This window comes from Balaenoptera physalus, assembly GCF_965194825.1.
Source record: "Balaenoptera physalus genome assembly, chromosome: 7".
NCBI lineage: Eukaryota > Metazoa > Chordata > Mammalia > Artiodactyla > Balaenopteridae > Balaenoptera > Balaenoptera physalus.
Window position 1 is genome coordinate 84,280,070 of NC_138886.1, and position 20,512 is coordinate 84,300,581.

Consider the following 20,512-nt stretch of genomic DNA (forward strand, 5'->3'; position numbering starts at 1 on the left):
CTTTCTGCAACTTCTACAATACTTTAACTTTTTATGAATCTATTCAAAATAAACAGTTAAAAAGAGACTGCTTTATGTAATTCTCTTCTGGATGAACAGACTTTATTAAAAACTTGATTTTAAGCCACATACATAATAAATCTTTATAGTTGTATTCAATTTGGATGAAATCAACCTCACTTATTACATTTTAAAGGGCTTGCTTTTATAAGGGTAACTCTTTTCACCAACAAAGCAAAGCTTAGTTTATGTCAAATCTTGCATAAATATGTGAATTTTGAAAACTAGAAAAACCAAAAGAACACTGAAACTTTTAAAAAACATTAGTAATTTTTTTTAAATTAATTTAATTAATTAATTTATTTATTTTTGGCTGTGTTGGGTCATCGTCTCTGTGCGAGGGCTTTCTCTAGTTGCGGCAAGCGGGGGCCACTCTTCATCGCGGTGCGCGGGCCTCTCACTATCGCGGCCTCTCTTGTTGCGGAGCACAGGCTCCAGACGCGCAGGCTCAGTAGTTGTGGCTCACGGGCCTAGTTGCTCCGCGGCATGTGGGATCTTCCCAGACCAGGGCTCGAACCCGTGTCCCCTGCATTGGCAGGCAGATTCTCAACCACTGCGCCACCAGGGAAGCCCATTAGTAATTTTTTAAAAACTTCTATCCTACAGTTACAATGCCTGCATGCCCTCTAAATTGGGAAAGAAAGTTGTCTTACCATAATTAAACTGACTGTTGGACTTTTCACAGTTAATGATGTTGAACCTATAAGCAATGCTTGGTCGCATTCCACTGACTTCAAAGTAAAACCACTGATGATAATGATTACTATTTATATCTGAGTTCAGAATAAGGTCATATTCATTTCTGAAAACAGAAAATAAACAAATTTGATGAAAATTAGGAAAATAATCTGTGTACATACAAAATGGGAAAATTTTTAATGACTTACTTTCTAATTTGAATTACTTTGCGAAGATTCCCAGATTCAAATTTGGAGTTAAACTTCAAAATATCTCCTTCTTCTGGAGTGGTGTAACTAAATGAAATTTTAAAGTAAGAATAATAAAATACATTGCATTTAAACAAGTGAGCAAAAAATAAAACTACACTACAGATTAAAAATACACCATTATTGCTGCCTCACCCTCCTCATTATTTTTAAACCAAAGAACAAAACCAACACAAGCAAAATACAAACTTTGGCTAATATTTATAGACAAAAAAATTATAATTACGAGAATTGTTCCCACATTTACAGTCAGTGTTAATCACAAAAATTTTAGAAATAACTAAGAAGTTATGAATAAGGTAGATTTGTTTTTCATTTTTGAGAATATTATTTCAAATTCAGTCATTAGCTCTGACATAACTTTACCCTAACTCTCTAACAAAAATCTTTTTTAAATGTTTTATTTCTTCCAAATGAGACTACTGAAATATGAAACTTCCCCAAAATATTAGAATGTTGAGGGAGAGGGAAAACCCACGTGCAGGCTGATTAAATTTCTTATTTGATAAATAGTAGTCACCTTCATCATTTTTCATTTTCACTTATTTACTTATATTTAAGCCATAAAATACAATGGTACCAGTGATAATCCTAAATTGGAAGTGATGTTAAAACATCAAGGATCACAAACAAATGGCTTCAAAGGTCAGGCAAGTAACTTAAAGGACTGAAGCAGATTGTAAGCAGTAAGAGACAAAAGAGAGAAGTGGGGACTGTGGAGAGTTAGGAAGCATATGTTCCTTCTAAAGGGGATGGTTATTTGTTGTCCTAAGGAAATGAAGGCTCAGTATTACAGGACAAAATTGCAGCATTCATGTGATATCTCCACTCTCTTAAGTGGAGGTAATTTCAGTTTTTAAAAACAAAGCATCAGTTTGTGACCTTTCCCTTATTAAACCCATTAAAAGCCCACCTAAGATCAAATAAAAGCTTGTGATATATTCAATTTAAGTAAATAAACATGATTTACATTACCGTTACATCTCTGCTAAAAGATGAAAACGTAGTGAGGGTTAACTAGGTGGAAGTTAACTATATTTTTTTGTGTTCTAAAAGAACACTGAAATTTTACAGTAGGAATAAAACCCATAAAAGTAAAACAAACAAACAAAAAGCATACTTACTTTGGGTTATCTAAGTCATATACCACTCGATCTATTATATCACTCTGATGTATTAGCCTCTCAATATCTTGGGCAATTTTTGTCCTGAAATCATAAAAAAGAAGTTTGACCAAAATTCATTATTATCTCCCAAGTAAGTTTTGGATAAAAAAGTATAAAATGATAAAAAAATTTCTTAAAATAAAAATGATCACTCCTCCACATATTTTGTGTACAAAAAAAAATCAATTCATAACAAGACAAAAACCAGTATTTTAAAAGTCTGAGTTACAGAAAATAACTAGCTACAAGGCCAATAGTTTTCGAAAAAAAAAATGTTGAATGTCTATTATGCTTTTCTACATAGAAATTCTTAATCTAGCAGTTACGCAGTTAAGCATAATTTATTTTTAATTTTTATTTTACAAAAAATAACTCATCACTCACAAAGCAGTATATCAAGAAAAAAACCCAGTATCAAAGGATTATGATATAAATCCTTGATTTAGAGTCAATGTCGTAAATTTCAAAAGTCAAATCCTTTCTCAAGAAACAAACTTTTAAAAAGGTATTAATTATAATAATAACAAATCTAAAATTTATATCAACCAGATCTCCAACAATGAAAGAGATGGCACTTATATAAGTACCATACCAAAAAATACAAGTGTTCAAGTATGGTGAATAACTAAATACATCCATTTGTCAAAATAATTTATTAAATCTTAAGGTTGATATCTACCACAAATGTGCAAAAAATTAATACTTACAAAAGTTTGGGGCTTTACTTAAGGAAAATGGTATTAAAAGGCTGATATAATAGCTCAGTTCTACAGCAATGTTCTGTAATGTAAAACAAGGTAAAAAAGCTCGACACCTACAGGGCCAGCAGGTGGTGTACCTGAGGAGACCTGTGGAAAACTGGGGAACGCAGGCTCTGTCTAAAAACAACTGACTGTTGCCAGGCAGGAAACAGAGGTTAAGGATGTCATACCAATTTTCCGAGAAACAGGACAAACTTGGATCTCTATGTGGAATCTCTCAAATGTTAAATGTTGGCATTCAGTTAAAAAACAAAAACAAAAACCTCTGCAAGTGAAGCTAAAATCACGAGCAAGTTGAATATGGCCTACAGGCCACTGGTTTTCAACCTCTGACACTGCATATTAGGGGATATAACTCCCCATTTATATTAAATTTAGATTAGACCTAAAACTAATACCTGAGGGAAATCTTGCCCCGCCCTCAGACCTCATTAATAAAGAGGACAATTAGCCTTTTATTCATACATTTGTGTTAAGCAGCACAGCTTTCATGAGAGGTATCAATCCTTCGTTACTTTACCTCAGCTGCCTATTAAAAAATATGGCTCTCTAGTCAAAACAAAACAATAAATATTTTCTAGGTACCCTTGGGGACTATAACCTCAAACTTATTGACATTCATCGTCAAAGGCTTGGCTCAGAAGAAAATAATTTGTGTAAGGCAGTCTGAAAAATTTGCAGCCCATTCAGTCTAGTAAATACTCAAAAGTTCACATGATATGTGGCCAACACCAAAACTGTACTTTTGTTAGGTTTCAACCAATACAGAACAACATTATGAGAAACAATTGAGTACACCTCATTGCTATATTTACTCAACCATCAGGATATTATGAGATATGTTGTTCATTACATAAGTGTTCTCTGAGGACCCGTAGAAGATATTCTTCATGAGTATGGTATAACCACATATATATGATCACTACGTATGAATACCTAACAGGACAGGCTCATGACGTAGACCAGGCTGACTCTTGGCTCTGCCATTTGCTAGCAGTGTAACCTTGGATAAGTTCCTCAAGAATCCTAAGCTTCAGCATAGTCTTCCATAAAACAGGAGAAATAATAGCAATTTCCTCATAGAGCTGTTATACCATTAAATGACATAATGTATAAGCATATACACACTGCATACAAAGTGCTTTTTACTTATTTCTGTGTCTGGCCCATAAAAACCACCCAATATAAAAGTTTTCTGCTAGTGTTACTCCTACTAATACTTCTATTATCTCCATTCCAGAAGTACCTGAACCATTCTAAATGTGATATAAAGAAATCCAAGGTTTTGCTTTCCTTATTTTGCTTTTGCCACAATTCCTTCACCTACTTTTTAAATTTTAAATTTCTCAACAGGTAATATATTGACCTGGTACAAAAATCAAATATTACATAAAAGTATAAAATGAAGACTCTCACTTTCAACACAACCCACACTGTTTATTTATCCAGTTAACTACTTTTATTACTTTCCTTCCGCAAGCACCTTGATTATTTTATTTAATAATACATCTTGTAGCTCTTTCTATTGGTGTACAGAGATCTTTTTGTTTTTTAATCATCGCAAAGTATTCATAGAATGGATATACCATAATTTATTTAACTAGTCTCTGATCGATGGGCATTTGAGTTGCTTCCAATCTCAAAACAATGTTACAATGAAAAACTTTGAACGTAGATGTGCAAATTACATGTGTATATGTACATATATATCGTATATATATATCATAAATTTTCAGATGTGGGATTAATGTGTCAAAGGAATTTAATTTTGATAGACTCTGTCGGACTGCCCTCCACAAGAGGTATTAACAATTGAAAATCCCACCATCAATATATGTGAGAGCCTGTTTCTCCACAGCCTCATCAATAGAATATACTGTCAAGCTTCCACATTTTAGCCAATGTTTGATATGTGGGAAATATCTCAGTACATTTTAATTTGCATGGTGGGACGGGGGGAGGGAGGTCCACGAGGGAGGGGATATATATGTACATAGAGCTGATTCACTTCATTGTACAGCAGAAACTAACATAACATTGTAAAGCAATTATACTCCAGTTAAAAAAAAAAAAATGTCTCTTACTTTGAAAAAATGCTGAACATATTTCTGAGGTTAAGAGTCACCACGTTTCTTTGCCATTTTTTTCATTTTATTTTGCTGAAAGTATTTTTGTAAAATACCTTAAATGCTTTTTTAAAACAAGGTAACATGAATTATATTTTATAACATCTATTATTATAAAATACAGCTAGGCAATTTTTCTAAAACATACAGAAAAACAATGTGAAGAAAATCAAAATGCTAATTTTACATAATATGAAAACAAGGAAAATACACCAAAAAATGCTAAGCACACTTTAAATTGAGATGCTTCATTTTAATTTTTGATCCAACTTAAACCAAAAATATGGATTTCAAGTAATCATCATTATGTATTTACAATACTTTTTTAAATGTCAGTGCATTATCCACATGGAGATATGAATCTTATAATGGATTTTTCCCCTTCCAAATGAGGTGAAGAGATTTTTAATGAAATTTTATTCATTTATTGTACTTTCTTTTAAAAAGATCAGTGATTACATACAAGAAAGATTATCATAAAGTAGAAATTCAAAAGGACAAAAAGATATTTTCACTGAATAATTTTAAGGAATCTAATGCTTCCTTTTCTGAAAATAATAAAATAGTAAATCCTCATTAATTCTGACATCAGTCATTTACAATGTTACTGCACTCAGATAGGGATTGAGCTAAAAGTTGACATTTACAAAATGTTTATCATTTGCTCAAAAAATAAGTTTCAGAAGATGAGGCAAATAAGATAAACAAACTAGAATCAATATCCTCAATGTATTTCAAAAAAAAGGAAGCACTTCTGAGTATTTTAGTAATACGTATTACCTGGCCCATATTTGATATTTTATTACAAATACAGAACCATAAAGCCTTCAGACTACCTAGCTACAGGGGTCAGCAAACTTTTCCTATATAGGGTCAGACAGTAAATATTTTAGGCTTTGCAAGGCACATGGTCTCTGTCACTACTATTTAACCTTGCCACTGTGGTGAAAAAACAGCCATAGATAGTACATAAACAAATGGGACTGGCTGTGTTCCAATAAAACTTTATTTATGGACACAAATATGAATTTCGTATAATTTTAATGTGTTACAAAATATTATTTTTCTTTGGATTTTTTTGAGCCATTTAAACATAAAAACCATTCTTCGCTGGTGGGCTGAACATAAATAGGCAGTAAGCTGTATTTGACCTGTGGGCCATAGTTTGCTATCCCTCATCTAGATGAATTATCAAACTTTCTTGATCGTGACCTTCAAGAAATACATTAAAAAAATCACAGCCCTACATACACACACACGCACACAAGCGCACACACACATACACACACACACAGCTGAAACAAAAAGTTTATAAAACGATACCTGGCTGCACTAGATGTGACACACTGTTATTTTCTCTTTCAATACTGGCTACTAATGGACATCAACCCACAGTTTCAAAAACAGTGATCTGCTTTTAGTTAAGAAAATTGGTATCTGGAGAAATAAAGTTATTTGCTCAAATATACACACACAAAGTCAGTGGGACAGCCCAGTCTAGAATCCATGTGTTTCGACTTGCTTTTCAGAGTATCCTGACCGGCCAAAACGCCTCACCACGCCACATGGCCTCAGCACTCTCAAGTCAAGTCCAATTGTCCAAGTATTGCCGCTACAGGCATTTGTTCTTGCAGTCTCAAATTAATGTCACCTGAAGGAACAAATAATTCTGAAGTTTTCTACCCGTTATTCAAAAATGATGGGAGAAAAGAAGCTTTGACACATTGCATCTCGCTGCATCGGGATGACACTGCCCACCACAAATTCCACATAAATACTTGACAAATATTTGCAGAGTACATAAAATAAGGAGAAAAAAGTAACAACCCTCAAATATGAGAGTACTGCTGCCTAGTATGTATTGATAATTCGGAAATATTTTAAGTATATACTTTTTGCATTACTTATATCTAAAGCAATTAACATTACCGGGGGAAGTCCTACACATCTAAATAAACAGAATCATAATGTTTGGTTTCATTGACATAGAGTTATATTCCTGCCTCACATCAAATATCTGACACCCATGGAAATTTTGACAAATGATATGAAAATGGAAATTACGACAAATAAGATGAAAGGTGTTTTTTGCAACACTCACAGTCACACAAAATATATAATGATGCAGCAGAAGAGACTAGCAAAGGTTAGATTACTTCATAATTTCTGACTTATTTCTTCTGCAACAAATCAGAAGGCAAAAAAATATTTTTATCAAGGTGATGAAAATCAGTGGGGTAAGAAATCTTTGAAACTTCCAGGAGAAATGGATCATCTAACCCTCCAAGGTGTCTTAGGGTCCTATTTTTCTCATTGTAAATTTTCCAGAGTGGATGCAGGAAACCGGGTTGTAAATCATTGGGTTTTCTGTGTTTTCACTTCCTTGAGCTCCATCTCCTTTGCACTTTAACTTGCACCAACACACCCACCTTTAAAACACATATCCCAACTCTGAGTGACCTTTTTATCATTTATCATGCTGTTTAGTTTCAAAATTATATATTAAAGCTTTGGTTTGAATAACATACAAACACCGTGGTACATTTCCCTGTGTAGAGAGGCAATAGAAAAAGTCAATTACTTCAGGAAAAAAATCTGAAGGTGGCCTAATATACGCAAGAGGTCGAACTTCTAATCTGTTGATTAGATGCGTAAAGCAATTGCAATGTCTGTGTTTCAGGAATGAGGTGAAAGAATTCACCATAAATATGAAGAAAGAGGGGAGGATTGAGAAGAGCCACAGTAATTCCAGTCTGTATAAACTTCTCCTCTACCAAGAAAGGCATAGTCCTGCGGAGACAGCAAGTAGACTATGGGACTATGGGTGGAATAATCCTCTCTTAAAGACCCAACCAGGCAATGACAAAGCCCAACACTAGAAAAAGCTGCTCAAAGAGGACAGAGACCACCAGAGTTGAGGGTGTAGCTCCCCACCTGCAGCACAGACATTTTGAGAACCCACAGAGTAGGTATAACAACTATTCGTGGCCATGATACATTTATTTGCAGTACAGCAACACTTAATTAAAACAAGTTTCTTTACTTATCAATATCAATAAATGTAGCAACTGAAAAGGTGATCTAATGTTAATCAGAGGCTCTGCTTAGCAGGAATTTATGTCTTTTATTAGCACAAATGGGTAAAATACTTAAATAAGAGTCTCGACTGAGAAAAGCTTTCATAACAAAGTCCATGAGGGGAAATAAGAAGGATCCTTAGTAGTTAAATTAAGGCTGAGATTATAAAAATAAATTACTGAGAAAGAACCAAGATGGCGGAGTAGAAGGACGTGCTCTCACTCCCTCTTGCGAGAGCACCAGAATCAAAACTGGCTGCTGGACAATCATTGACAGGAAGACCCTGGACTTCACCAAGGAGGATACCCCACGTCCAAGGACAGAGGAGAAGCCACAGTGAGACGGTAGGAGGGGCGCAATCAGAGTAAAATCAAATCCCATAACTGCTGGGTGGGTGACTCACAGACTGGCGAACACTAATACCACAGAAGTCCACCCACTGGAGTGAAGGTTCTGAGCCCCACGTCAGGCTTCCCAACCTGGGGGTCCGGCTACGGGAGGAGGAATTCCTAGAGAATCAGACTCTGAAGCCTAGTGGGAATTGATTGCAGGACTTTGACAGGACTGGGGGAAACAGAGACCCCACTCTTGGAGGGCACACACAAAGTAATGTGTGCATCGGGACCCAGGGGAAGGAGCAGTGACCCTGGGGGAGACTGAACCAGACCTACCTGCTGGTGTTGGGGGGTCTCCTGCAGAGGCAAGTGGTGGCTCTGTTTCACCGTGGGGATAAGGACACTGGCAGCCGAGGTTCTGGGAAGTTCTCCTTGGCGTGAGCCCTCCCAGAGTCTGCCATTAACCCCACCAAAGAGCACGGGTAGGCTCCAGTGTTGGGTTGCCTCAGGCAAAACAACCAACAGGGAGGGAACCCAGCCCCAACCATCAACAGTCAAGTGGATTAAGGTTTTACTGAGCTCTGACTGCCACAGCAACAGTCAGCTCTACCCACCACCAGAGCCTCCCATCAAGACTCTTAGATAGCCTCAAACACCAGAGGGCAGACAACAGAAGCAAGAAAAATTACAATCCTGCAGCCTGTGGACCAAAAACCACAGTTACAGAAAGATAGAGAAGATGAAAAGGCAGAGGGCTATGTACCAGATGAAGGAACAAGAAAAAACCCCAGAAAAACAACTAAATGAAGTGGAGATAGGCAACCTTCCAGAGAAAGAATTCAGAATAATGATAGTGAAGATGATCCAGGACCTCGGAATAAGAATGGAGGCAAAGATTGAGAAGATGCAAGAAATGATTAACAAAGACCTAGAAGAATTAAAGAACAAACAAACAGAGATGAACAACACAATAACTGAAATGAAAACTACACTAGAAGGAATCAATAGCAGAATAACTGAGGCAGAAGAACGGATAAGTGACCTGGAAGACAGAATGGTGGAATTCACTGCTGCGGAACAGACTAAAGAAAAAAGAATGAAAAGAAATGAAGACAGCCTAAGAGACCTCTGGGACAACATTAAACGCAACAACATTCGCATTATAGGGGTCCCAGAAGGAGAAGAGAGAGAGAAAGGACCAGAGAAAATATTTGAAGAGATTATAGTCGAAAACTTCCCTAACATGGGAAAGGAAATAGCCACCCAAGTCCAGGAAGCGCAGAGAGTCCCATACAGAATAAACCCAAGGAGAAACACGCCGAGACACATAGTAATCAAAGTGGCAAAAATTAAAGACAAAGAAAAATTATTGAAAGCAGCAAGGGAAAAACGACAAATAACATACAAGGGAACTCCCATAAGGTTAACAGCTGATTTCTCAGCAGAAACTCTGCAAACCAGAAGGGAGTGGCATGATATACTTAAAGTGATGAAAGGGAAGAACCTACAACCAAGATTACTCTACCCGGCAAGGATCTCATTTAGATTTGATGGAGAAATCAAAAGCTTTACAGACAAGCAAAAGCTAAGAGAATTCAGCACCACCAAACCAGCTCTACAACAAGTGCTAAAGGAACTTCTCTAAGTGGGAAACACAAGAGAAGAAAAGGACCTACAAAAACAAACCCAAAACAATTAAGAAAATGGTCATAGGAACATACATATCAATAATTACCTTAAACGTGAATGGATTAAACGCCCCAACCAAGAGACATAGACTGGCTGAATGGATACAAAAACAAGACCCATATATATGCTGTCTAAAAGAGACCCACTTTACACCTAGGGACACATACAGACTGAAAGTTAGGGGATGGAAAAAGATATTCCATGCAAATGGAAATCAAAAGAAAGCTGGAGTAGCTGTACTCATATCAGATAAAATAGACTTTAAAATAAAGAATGTTACAAGAGACAAGGAAGGACACTATATAATGATCCAGGGATCAATCCAAGAAGAAGATATAACAATTATAAATATATATGCACCCAACATAGGAGCACCTCAATACATAAGGCAACTGCTAACAGCTATAAAAGAGGAAATCGACAGTAACACAATAATAGTGGGGGACTTTAACACCTCACTTACACCAATGGACAGATCATCCAAAATGAAAATAAATAAGGAAACAGAAGCTTTAAATGACACAATAGACCAGATAGATTTAATTGATATATATAGGACATTCCATCCAAAAACAGCAGATTACACGTTCTTCTCAAGTGCGCACGGAACATTCTCCAGGATAGATCACATCTTGGGTCACAAATCAAGCCTCAGTAAATTTAAGAAAATTGAAATCATACCAAGCATCTTTTCTGACCACAACGCTATGAGATTAGAAATGAATTACAGGGAAAAACACATAAAAAAGACAAACACATGGAGGCTAAACAATACGTTACTAAATAACCAAGAGATCACTGAAGAAATCAAAGAGGAAATAAAAAAATACCTAGAGACAAATGACAATGAAAACACGACGACCCAATACCTATGGGATGCAGCAAAAGCGGTTCTAAGAGGGAAGTTTATAGCTATACAAGCCTACCTAAAGAAACAAGAAAAATCTCAAGTAAACAATCTAACCTTACACCTAAAGAAACTAGAGAAAGAAGAACAAACAAAACCCAAAGTTAGCAGAAGGAAAGAAATCATAAAGATCAGAGCAGAAATAAATGAAATAGAAACAAAGAAAACAATAGCAAAGATCAATAAAACTAAAAGTTGGTTCTTTGAGAAGATAAACAAAATTGATAAGCCATTAGCCAGACTCATCAAGAAAAAGAGGGAGAGGACTCAAATCAATAAAATCAGAAATGAAAAAGGAGAAGTTACAACAGACACCGCAGAAGTACAAAACATCCTAAGAGACTACTACAAGCAACTCTATGCCAATAAAATGGACAACCTGGAAGAAATGGACAAATTCTTAGAAAGGTATAACCTTCCAAGACTGAATCAGGAAGAAACAGAAAATATGAACAGACCAATCACAAGTAATGAAATTGAAACTGTGATTCAAAATCTTCCAACAAACAAAAGTCCAGGACCAGATGGCTTCACAGGTGAATTCTATCAAACATTTAGAGAAGAGCTAACACCCATCCTTCTCAAACTCTTCCAAAAAATTGCAGAGGAAGGAACACTCCCAAACTCATTCTATGAGGCCACCATCACCCTGATACCAAAACCAGACAAAGACACTACAAAAAAAGAAAATTACAGACCAATATCACTGATGAATATAGATGCAAAAATCCTCAACAAAATACTAGCAAACAGAATCCAACAACACATTAAAAGGATCATACACCATTATCAAGTGGGATTTATCCCAGGGATGCAAGGATTCTTCAATATACGCAAATCAATCAATGTGATACACCATATTAACAAACTGAAGAATAAAAACCATATGATCATCTCAATAGATGCAGAAAAAGCTTTTGACAAAATTCAACACCCATTTTTGATAAAAACTCTCCAGAAAGTGGGCATAGAGGGAACCTACCTCAACATAATAAAGGCCATATATGACAAACCCACAGCAAACATCATTCTCAATGGTGAAAAACTGAAAGCATTTCCTCTAAGATCAGGAACGAGACAAGGATGTCCACTCTCACCACTATTATTCAACATAGTTCTGGAAGTCCTAGCCACGGCAATCAGAGAAGAAAAAGAAATAAAAGGAATACAAATTGGAAAAGAGGAAGTAAAACTGTCACTGTTTGCGGATGACATGATACTATACATAGAGAATCCTAAAACTGCCACCAGAAAACTGCTAGAGCTAATTAATGAATATGGTAAAGTTGCAGGATACAAAATTAATGCACAGAAATCTCTTGCATTCCTATACACTAATGATGAAAAATCTGAAAGAGAAATTATGGAAACACTCCCATTTACCATTGCAACAAAAAGAATAAAATACCTAGGAATAAACCTACCTAGGGAGACAAAAGACCTGTATGCAGAAAACTATAAGACACTGATGAAAGAAATTAAAGATGATACCAACAGATGGAGAGATATACCATGTTCTTGGATTGGAAGAATCAACATTGTGAAAATGACTCTACTACCCAAAGCAATCTACAGATTCAATGCAATCCCTATCAAATTACCAATGGCATTTTTTACGGAGCTAGAACAAATCATCTTAAAATTTGTATGGAGACACAAAAGACCCCGAATAGCCAAAGCAGTCTTGAGGCAAAAAAATGGAGCTGGAGGAATCAGACTCCCTGACTTCAGACTATACTACAAAGCTACAGTAATCAAGACAATATGGTACTGGCACAAAAACAGAAACATAGATCAATGGAACAAGATAGAAAGCCCAGAGATTAACCCACGCACCTATGGTCAACTAATCTATGACAAAGGAGGCAAAGATATACAATGGAGAAAAGACAGTCTCTTCAATAAGTGGTGCTGGGAAAACTGGACAGCTACATGTAAAAGAATGAAATTAGAATACTCCCTAACACCATACACAAAAATAAACTCAAAATGGATTAGAGACCTAAATATAAGACTGGACACTATAAAACTCTTAGAGGAAAACATAGGAAGAACACTCTTTGACATAAATCACAGCAAGATCTTTTTTGATCCACCTCCTAGAGTAATGGAAATAAAAACAAAAATAAACAAGTGGGACCTAATGAAACGTCAAAGCTTTTGCACAGCAAAGGAAACCATAAACAAGACGAAAAGACAACCCTCAGAATGGGAGAAAATATTTGCAAACGAATCAACGGACAAAGGATTAATCTCCAAAATATATAAACAGCTCATTCAGCTCAATATCAAAGAAACAAACACCCCAATCCAAAAATGGGCAGAAGACCTAAATAGACATTTCTCCAAAGAAGACATACAGACGGCCACGAAGCACATGAAAAGATGCTCAACATCACTAATTATTAGAGAAATGCAAATCAAAACTACAATGAGGTATCACCTCACTCCTGTTAGAATGGGCGTCATCAGAAAATCTACAAACAACAAATGCTGGAGAGGGTGTGGAGAAAAGGGAACCCTCTTGCACTGTTGGTGGGAATGTAAATTGATACAGCCACTATGGAGAACAATATGGAGGTTCCTTAAAAAACTAAAAATAGAATTACCATATGACCCAGCAATACCACTACTGGGCATATACCCAGAGAAAACCGTAATTCAAAAAGACACATGCACCCGAATGTTCATTGCAGCACTATTTACAATAGCCAGGTCATGGAAGCAACCTAAATGCCCATCAACAGACGAATGGATAAAGAAGATGTGGTACATATATACAATGGAATATTACTCAGCCATAAGAAGGAACGAAATTGAGTCATTTGTTGAGATGTGGATGGATCTAGAGACTGTCATACAGAGTGAAGTAAGTCAGAAAGAGAAAAACAAATATCATATATTAATGCATGTATGTGGAACCTAGAAAAATGGTACAGATGAGCCAGTTTGCAGGGCAGAAGTTGAGACACAGATGTAGAGAATGGACATATGGACACCAAGGGGGGAAAACTGTGGTGGGGTGGGGATGGTGGTGTGCTGAATTGGGCGATTGGGATTGACATGTATACACTGATGTGTATAAAATTGATGCCTAATAAGAACCTGCAGTATAAAAAAACAAACAAAACAACTAATACTAAACTTTCATTGGGTTATTTGTATGGAAATATGTTAATATAAATGTTTCAGACATTACATGAAATTTCTAAAAATCTTGTATTTGTATGGAAATATGTATGGAAATATGTTAATATAAATGTTTCAGACATTACATGAAATTTCTAAAAATCTTATATGTTCTGGTATAATGTTATAAGTAATAATCCTAGTTATTACTTTAAAATGTATATCTCAGAAATAACTAATTTTCTTGTCAACTGCATTATTATGAACTTTCATCAAATCTTTTACCGTGGTCATTTTTAGGTCTTTTGTCATTTACAGACAGTTCTGGGTGTACTCTGATGATTTTGCAAATATGTTCCTATAAAAGGGTTTCATCTTCAAGAAATTCATGGAAAAGACTCTGACAAGTACAGGTTTCTGGTAACTGACTGTACTGCTGAACTGAATGCATAAGCATTTTCAGAACTCTGATGAAAAACTGATGAACTCATAAAAGTGCTAACAAAAGATCAAGATAAAAAAAACAATTAATTACATGGGACTGAGTGAACTGATGAGGATGAGTATAATTTTTGTGACTTTCTCTCTGAATTAAAAAAAAAAAAAATCCCACAAGGACTCAGAGGCAAAGAATATACAAATCAATTTTCACTGCAAAGTAAAGGAGCTGTTACAGTGGAGGATTACTGGACTGAATGTCAATATTATGACATAGTATGAGTGTGTTTCATGTTTGGTAATTGCAATCATTGTTGCTTTTGTTGTGGTCATCCATGTACAATGCTTGGTGTCAGTCTATTTATCTCTTGTAAAAATAAAATACAGTGTGTGTGTGTGTGTGTGTGTGAAAATAAATAAATAAATAAATAAATTACTTTTAAAAACCCAAGGGGAAAAAAAAAAAAAATTAAGGCTGAGAATCAGAGACCTATATAATAGTTATAGCCCAATTCCACAATCTTCCTTCCTTCTAGTCTTACTTCAGATATTATAGGCTAACAAGGAAAATTAAAACTTTCAGACTGAGGCAATTTAATGAGGAAACTTGCTCTCAGCATTTAACGAACACTTAAAGTTCAGGAAGTGCCTTCTGTAGTCAAGATGACATCTTTGACTTTCAGGAGATAGAGAGGCTAAGCGGTGATGCTGAAAAGGAGAAAAATCTAGCTGCTGACTGATTCTGACTCATGCCAGGCATGTCAGTTCAGGTCCTTCAAAAAGCAAATGCCAGATACAATCACAATCTCTTGCAGCCAACTGTGCAAGAGATCTATTAGGAGAAACAGGTGTGAAAAACAAAGGTGAGAGAGAGCAGTAGTTAGGCGTGAAAGGCCTTCAGGTCTGTCCAAAAAGCAGATTTTACCCCTGGGAAGAGAGAGAACACTGAGTAGGAGAGCCTCACACTGCAGTGCAGCTCTGCAAAAGTCTCGACCATGCCAACAAGAAGCCACAGAGCAAAGACTGCCTATGATCAGATCCCCGCATTGCTCAGGAATGGCTCAGCTCTAGTACCACCATCATGGTCAGCCAATGGCTGAAGCAATGCAGAGAGGACATGGTCTCAGCAATAATGCTGCAAGAGATCTCCAAAATACAGTGGCTGAAGGCTGGGGGCAACTACAAGCCTCACAGCAGGTTCTCTCAGGAAGGGAGAGATGAGAAACTCATTGCCATGGCTGCCACAGCCCACCCTTGTGCTGCATGGATCCACTTCTCCACCCATCTTTGGAGAGCAGCTGCTCCACAGTTCCTGTGGGCCTCTACTAAGGAGACACTTAAAAGAAAAACATGAGCAGAACAAACGCTGTCCCCATCCATCACTGCAATTATTCAGGGCTGCAACTCATCTCCATCCTCCGATATCTATCAAAATTCCCCTCTGCCTCAGCTATCACACCTCTGCAGGTCTTGGCAGCTGATGTGATTAAGTGACCCAAACATTCCTTAGGTGTCTGAGACCCTGGCAATCATATCATCCTCATTCCAGGGTGGCCGTGATGTGTCCACTCACACTTAAAGTTAGTGGATCACTTGAGTGCCACCCAGAGTCAACCTGCTGCCATTGTGTAGAAGCAATCCTACCTCCTTTAGCTGATCTGGGTCCTGTCTGCTGGTCCTAGACACAAGAGACTAAAGTAAATCATTGGCAACCACAGCTTGCAGTCAAACTGTACCCTTGCTATGACCCCTGTGGAAAGACTACACCCACTTTGAGACTAGGAGTACTAACGCTGCAGAGCTCAGAGGTGCAGGGACACACGCTTGCACAAAGTTCCCTAGCGGGACACTGTGAGCTACAGTAAGTAGGACTGTTTCTGTTTCCACCTTCTGCTTCCCAGACCCATTAGTCTTTCTACTGGGGATACAGAACCAAATGGAGGTTTCTAACTTAGTGCCTATACTGCATCCTGAAAGACTGCAGCCCATCCTTGCAGAGTATTTCCTCTGAGTTGGAGCTTCATCTGTGCCTTCTGAAGGCCACTCCAGCACTCCAAGAGGCCCGTCGCCTCTGGATGATGCAGTCTGTGATACAACCAGTGGATGACAAGGCAAAGGTCCACCCTCCCACCCCCCCGCCCCACGTCCCAGCAAAGTCAGTCCCTTGTTCTGATGCTATGTTGTATGTGATTCCATACCTATGGATCAAGGAGTCAATTGGTAGCATTAAACATATACTAAGTTGCCAAGTAAAAATGATTAATTATATTATATAGTAAATATAAAAAATAAATAAGACACAGGTGTTGCCTTAAAGGAGCTCATAGTCTAAGGAGGATCAAATATGCACAGTAATGTCTTCCTTCATCATTACATACCATACTCATAGCAAGAACATATAAATGTTCTTAAGTACTGGTAAGCCACCATCACAAACCCTTAATCATAATCTCTGAAAATAGTCAAGTCGCACCAAAAATGTATTTACGTGCCCAATATTCACTAGTTGGCAACAGTTAATACTAACCATAATTTTTAAAATTAATTGGCAATATTTAATAAGTTCGGTTCTATGAATCCCAAATTTTTATATTGTATATTTCCAATTCCAAATTTTACAACAAAATAATGCCGTCCATATTGCTATTTTTAGATTATATACCTAAATCAAGTTCAAATAATAATCAAATTACTAAATTAATATATATTACTAATATAATATTTTTTCAAAGATTACTAAATAATCTTTTTATATTTTCAGAATCATTCTAAATAGAAAATTTCTAAATTGTACAATGGTCAGGTTTATTATGCTGGCCTCATCTGAATAGGTAATAAACTTAGAAAATAAAGTAAACCCATACAGATAATTTCAAAACAATGCAAAATTTCCAAAGCAGGATAAAAAATGACACTAACTTTATTTTTTTTCTTTTGATAGGCAAGTAGATTTATCACTACAGGATGCTTGTGAGGGATACAAGCGGGCAGGTGAGGGGGCTCTGCCGACACTAACTTTAATTCAGAGTAATTTTCTTCCTAAATACCCAAAGCAGTTTTTTTCAGCATGCTCCATATTTTGACAATGGTCTTGTTGACGAGGAAGAGGAAATCTGCAACTCACCTTTGTACACCGTAAGGCCTTTCCAAAATAGGCTCTTTGAATGGAGGAGGAATGTGACCAAAATAATCAGGATAAGCCACCTCTGAATATTCTGGGACAGACTTTGTACTTTTCACAATCTCAATATAAAGATCTGAGTCGTGGAGTGTTGGTCCATCAGGAACTTCAACTAATGCTTGTTCCACTGATGCAGTAGACTCAGTGTCTTCATCATCCTCAGTTTCGACTCCAGTACAGCAAAGCTTGCCTAGCTGAACAGTTCTTCCCTCAAACAGAACATTCCCACAAGTAGCCACGTGTGAACATGCGTTAGCGCACGTCAGGGCAGTGACAGGGAGACTGCAGTCCTTCTTCATTCCTGCAGTAAAACCCGGGGCTGTTTGAGAAGGACAATTCTGCAATGTAATTCGGTCCAAGGCCTTCACAATATCATTGTTTAAGCCATGGCCCGATGAAATAGTTCTGTTCTGATCACCTAGCTGCTGTTGTAATGTTCTGTCATTATCTTTAATGTCTTCTTTTGCCAGAACCGCACAGGCTGGTTTCTTATTATCTTCATCTCCTTTAGGAGACACAGTCGCCTTCATTACAACTCCTTTTCTTAAGTTGCCGGAATTCCCAGATGCTTCCTCTCCTGCGGTGGGAACAACAATAGGGCCACGCACTTTTCCCTCAAATACAAAAGCTTTTGGTTCTCTGGAGATTAAATCATAGTCCTTTGAAAATAAAAAATAAGTTTAATCTTTTATATGTAAATATTTACACGTATTAACAAAACTAAGATCATATTCATTTTATATGCTGATTCAGAAACCTAACATTTGAAAATTTTAAATGTGGATAAAACAGGGTATATTTTAATTTTGCTAATAAAAGACAAAATGTTTAACCAGCACAAAATTCATTACACTTATTTTACTTTTTCTATTATAAAAATAGTGCCTATATATAACAAATATGAGAAATTTTAGAAAAGTATAGAGACATTAAAATCATCCAAAATCTATTAAAGGAAACAGAACAGCTAAATTGTTATTCACTAATTCAACAGATATTTAGAGTGTTTGTTTTGTGCCAAGCACTGTTTCAGGCACTTAAGACCCATCAGTTAAGAAACAAACAAGCAAAAAAAAAAAACTCTTCCCTTTTGCAGCTTATATTCTTCTACAGAAGGAGGGGAGAGGACTGTCAATACAAAAAGTAATAAACATGATACAAATATATTTTATGGAATGTTAGAGGGTAAAGTGTTAAAGCAAAAGAAGAGGGGGAAAGGGGAAAAGTCATTCACATACAGGGGGAAAAATTGTCATTTTGTCATTCACAAAAGGGGGAAAAGTCATTCACATACAGATACTATTCCAAGCCATGAGACTGGACATCATCAGTGGAAAGAAACAGACAGATAAGAGAAGAAGACAAAAGGCTGTACACCTCGGGATACTACAATCTTAAGAGGTTGAGGAGATGAAAATGAAACATTAGGAGATGGAGAAGAAAAAGCTGGGCTGGAAACATGAAAACCAGGAAAGAAAAGTGTGCTGGAAGACAAGTAAAAAAAAGGATGCTGCTGACAGATCAAATAGCCTTTTCTCTTTTTATACTTTTAGATATTTTTTTGGTCTATGCAAGATTTTATCAAAAAAAAAAAAAAAAAACCTCAATGGATTTAACCTTTATTCTATTGCTGGGCATTAAATCCTTCACAGAATATGGAAGGATTTAAACAAACAAATAAGATGTATACTTAAGCCATTTCCAAAATTTTGCTATTATAAAGAACTCTGCAATGAACATCCTTTTGCATAAATTTTTTGTTTAGTATAATTTCCCAAGCACTGAAATGGAATTACAGAGCCAGATACTATAATCAATTTTAATGTCTAATACAAATTGTCCAAATGCCTTCCAAAAATACTTATATTAATACTATTCCCAGTAACTGTATATGAGAGTATCTATTTCAACTTTTCTCTTCCTTGACAACATTAGGTACTATAGTTTTTAAAAATTTTTTCTAAAGTGGTAGATAAGAAGTATGGTCTTACCGCCACTTTAATTTGCATTTCTTTGACTACTAGAAAAGCAAATAATTTTCCATATATCTATTAACCAGTTTATTTCTTCATAGGTAATATATTTGTTCCTGGAATATAGGGATTTTCTTGTTTTGTAGTATAAATTCTCACATTTATTTACACACACACACACAGAGACACATCCCTTAACCCATTTTTGCAACAATTTTTCTGGATTTACAATTCATCTTATAATTTTGTTTAACTTCTACACACAAATTATGTAGTCAAAATTAAGACTCTTTTCCTTTGTGATTCATTCCTTAAATATCCACTGTATAAAAACCAGGGATTCAAATATTATTCACTTTCGGCCTCTGCACTATATCTAATCCAAGGAGACAAGGAGGCACAAAGGAGGTAATGGGTAAGTGTCTCTGCATTAAAAGGGCTGAAGAGAAGAAATCTGCATTTAAAAATCTGTTGTAGGAAACCTGGTGGGCTAGGTATCTACCCTACAGAAACATTTACAAGTGTTGGAAAATATATTAAAATATTTTGGGAGTTCCCTGACGGTCTAGTGGTTAGGATTCAGAGCTTTCACTGCCTTGGCCCAGGGTTCAGTCCCTGGTCAGGGAACTGAGATCCTGCAAGCCACATGGCACAGCCAAAAAAAAAAAGATATTAAAACATTTTAAGCATGACAACAAGTGAATAAGAAAGCAAGGATTAAA

The 20,512-nt window shown here is 36.3% G+C and overlaps 1 protein-coding gene across 1 annotated transcript in view; it reads right to left on the reverse strand.

The window, feature by feature from the left end:
• The window catches only part of AGTPBP1 (ATP/GTP binding carboxypeptidase 1), a 176,312-nt gene that overhangs the window by 63,825 nt on the left and 91,975 nt on the right, over positions 1 to 20,512 (reverse strand). Inside the window, 4 exon segments of the mRNA XM_082469598.1 lie at positions 714 to 862; positions 948 to 1,034; positions 2,132 to 2,215; positions 17,761 to 18,476. Of these exon segments, the coding sequence (XP_082325724.1) occupies positions 714 to 862; positions 948 to 1,034; positions 2,132 to 2,215; positions 17,761 to 18,476 (1,036 nt within the window).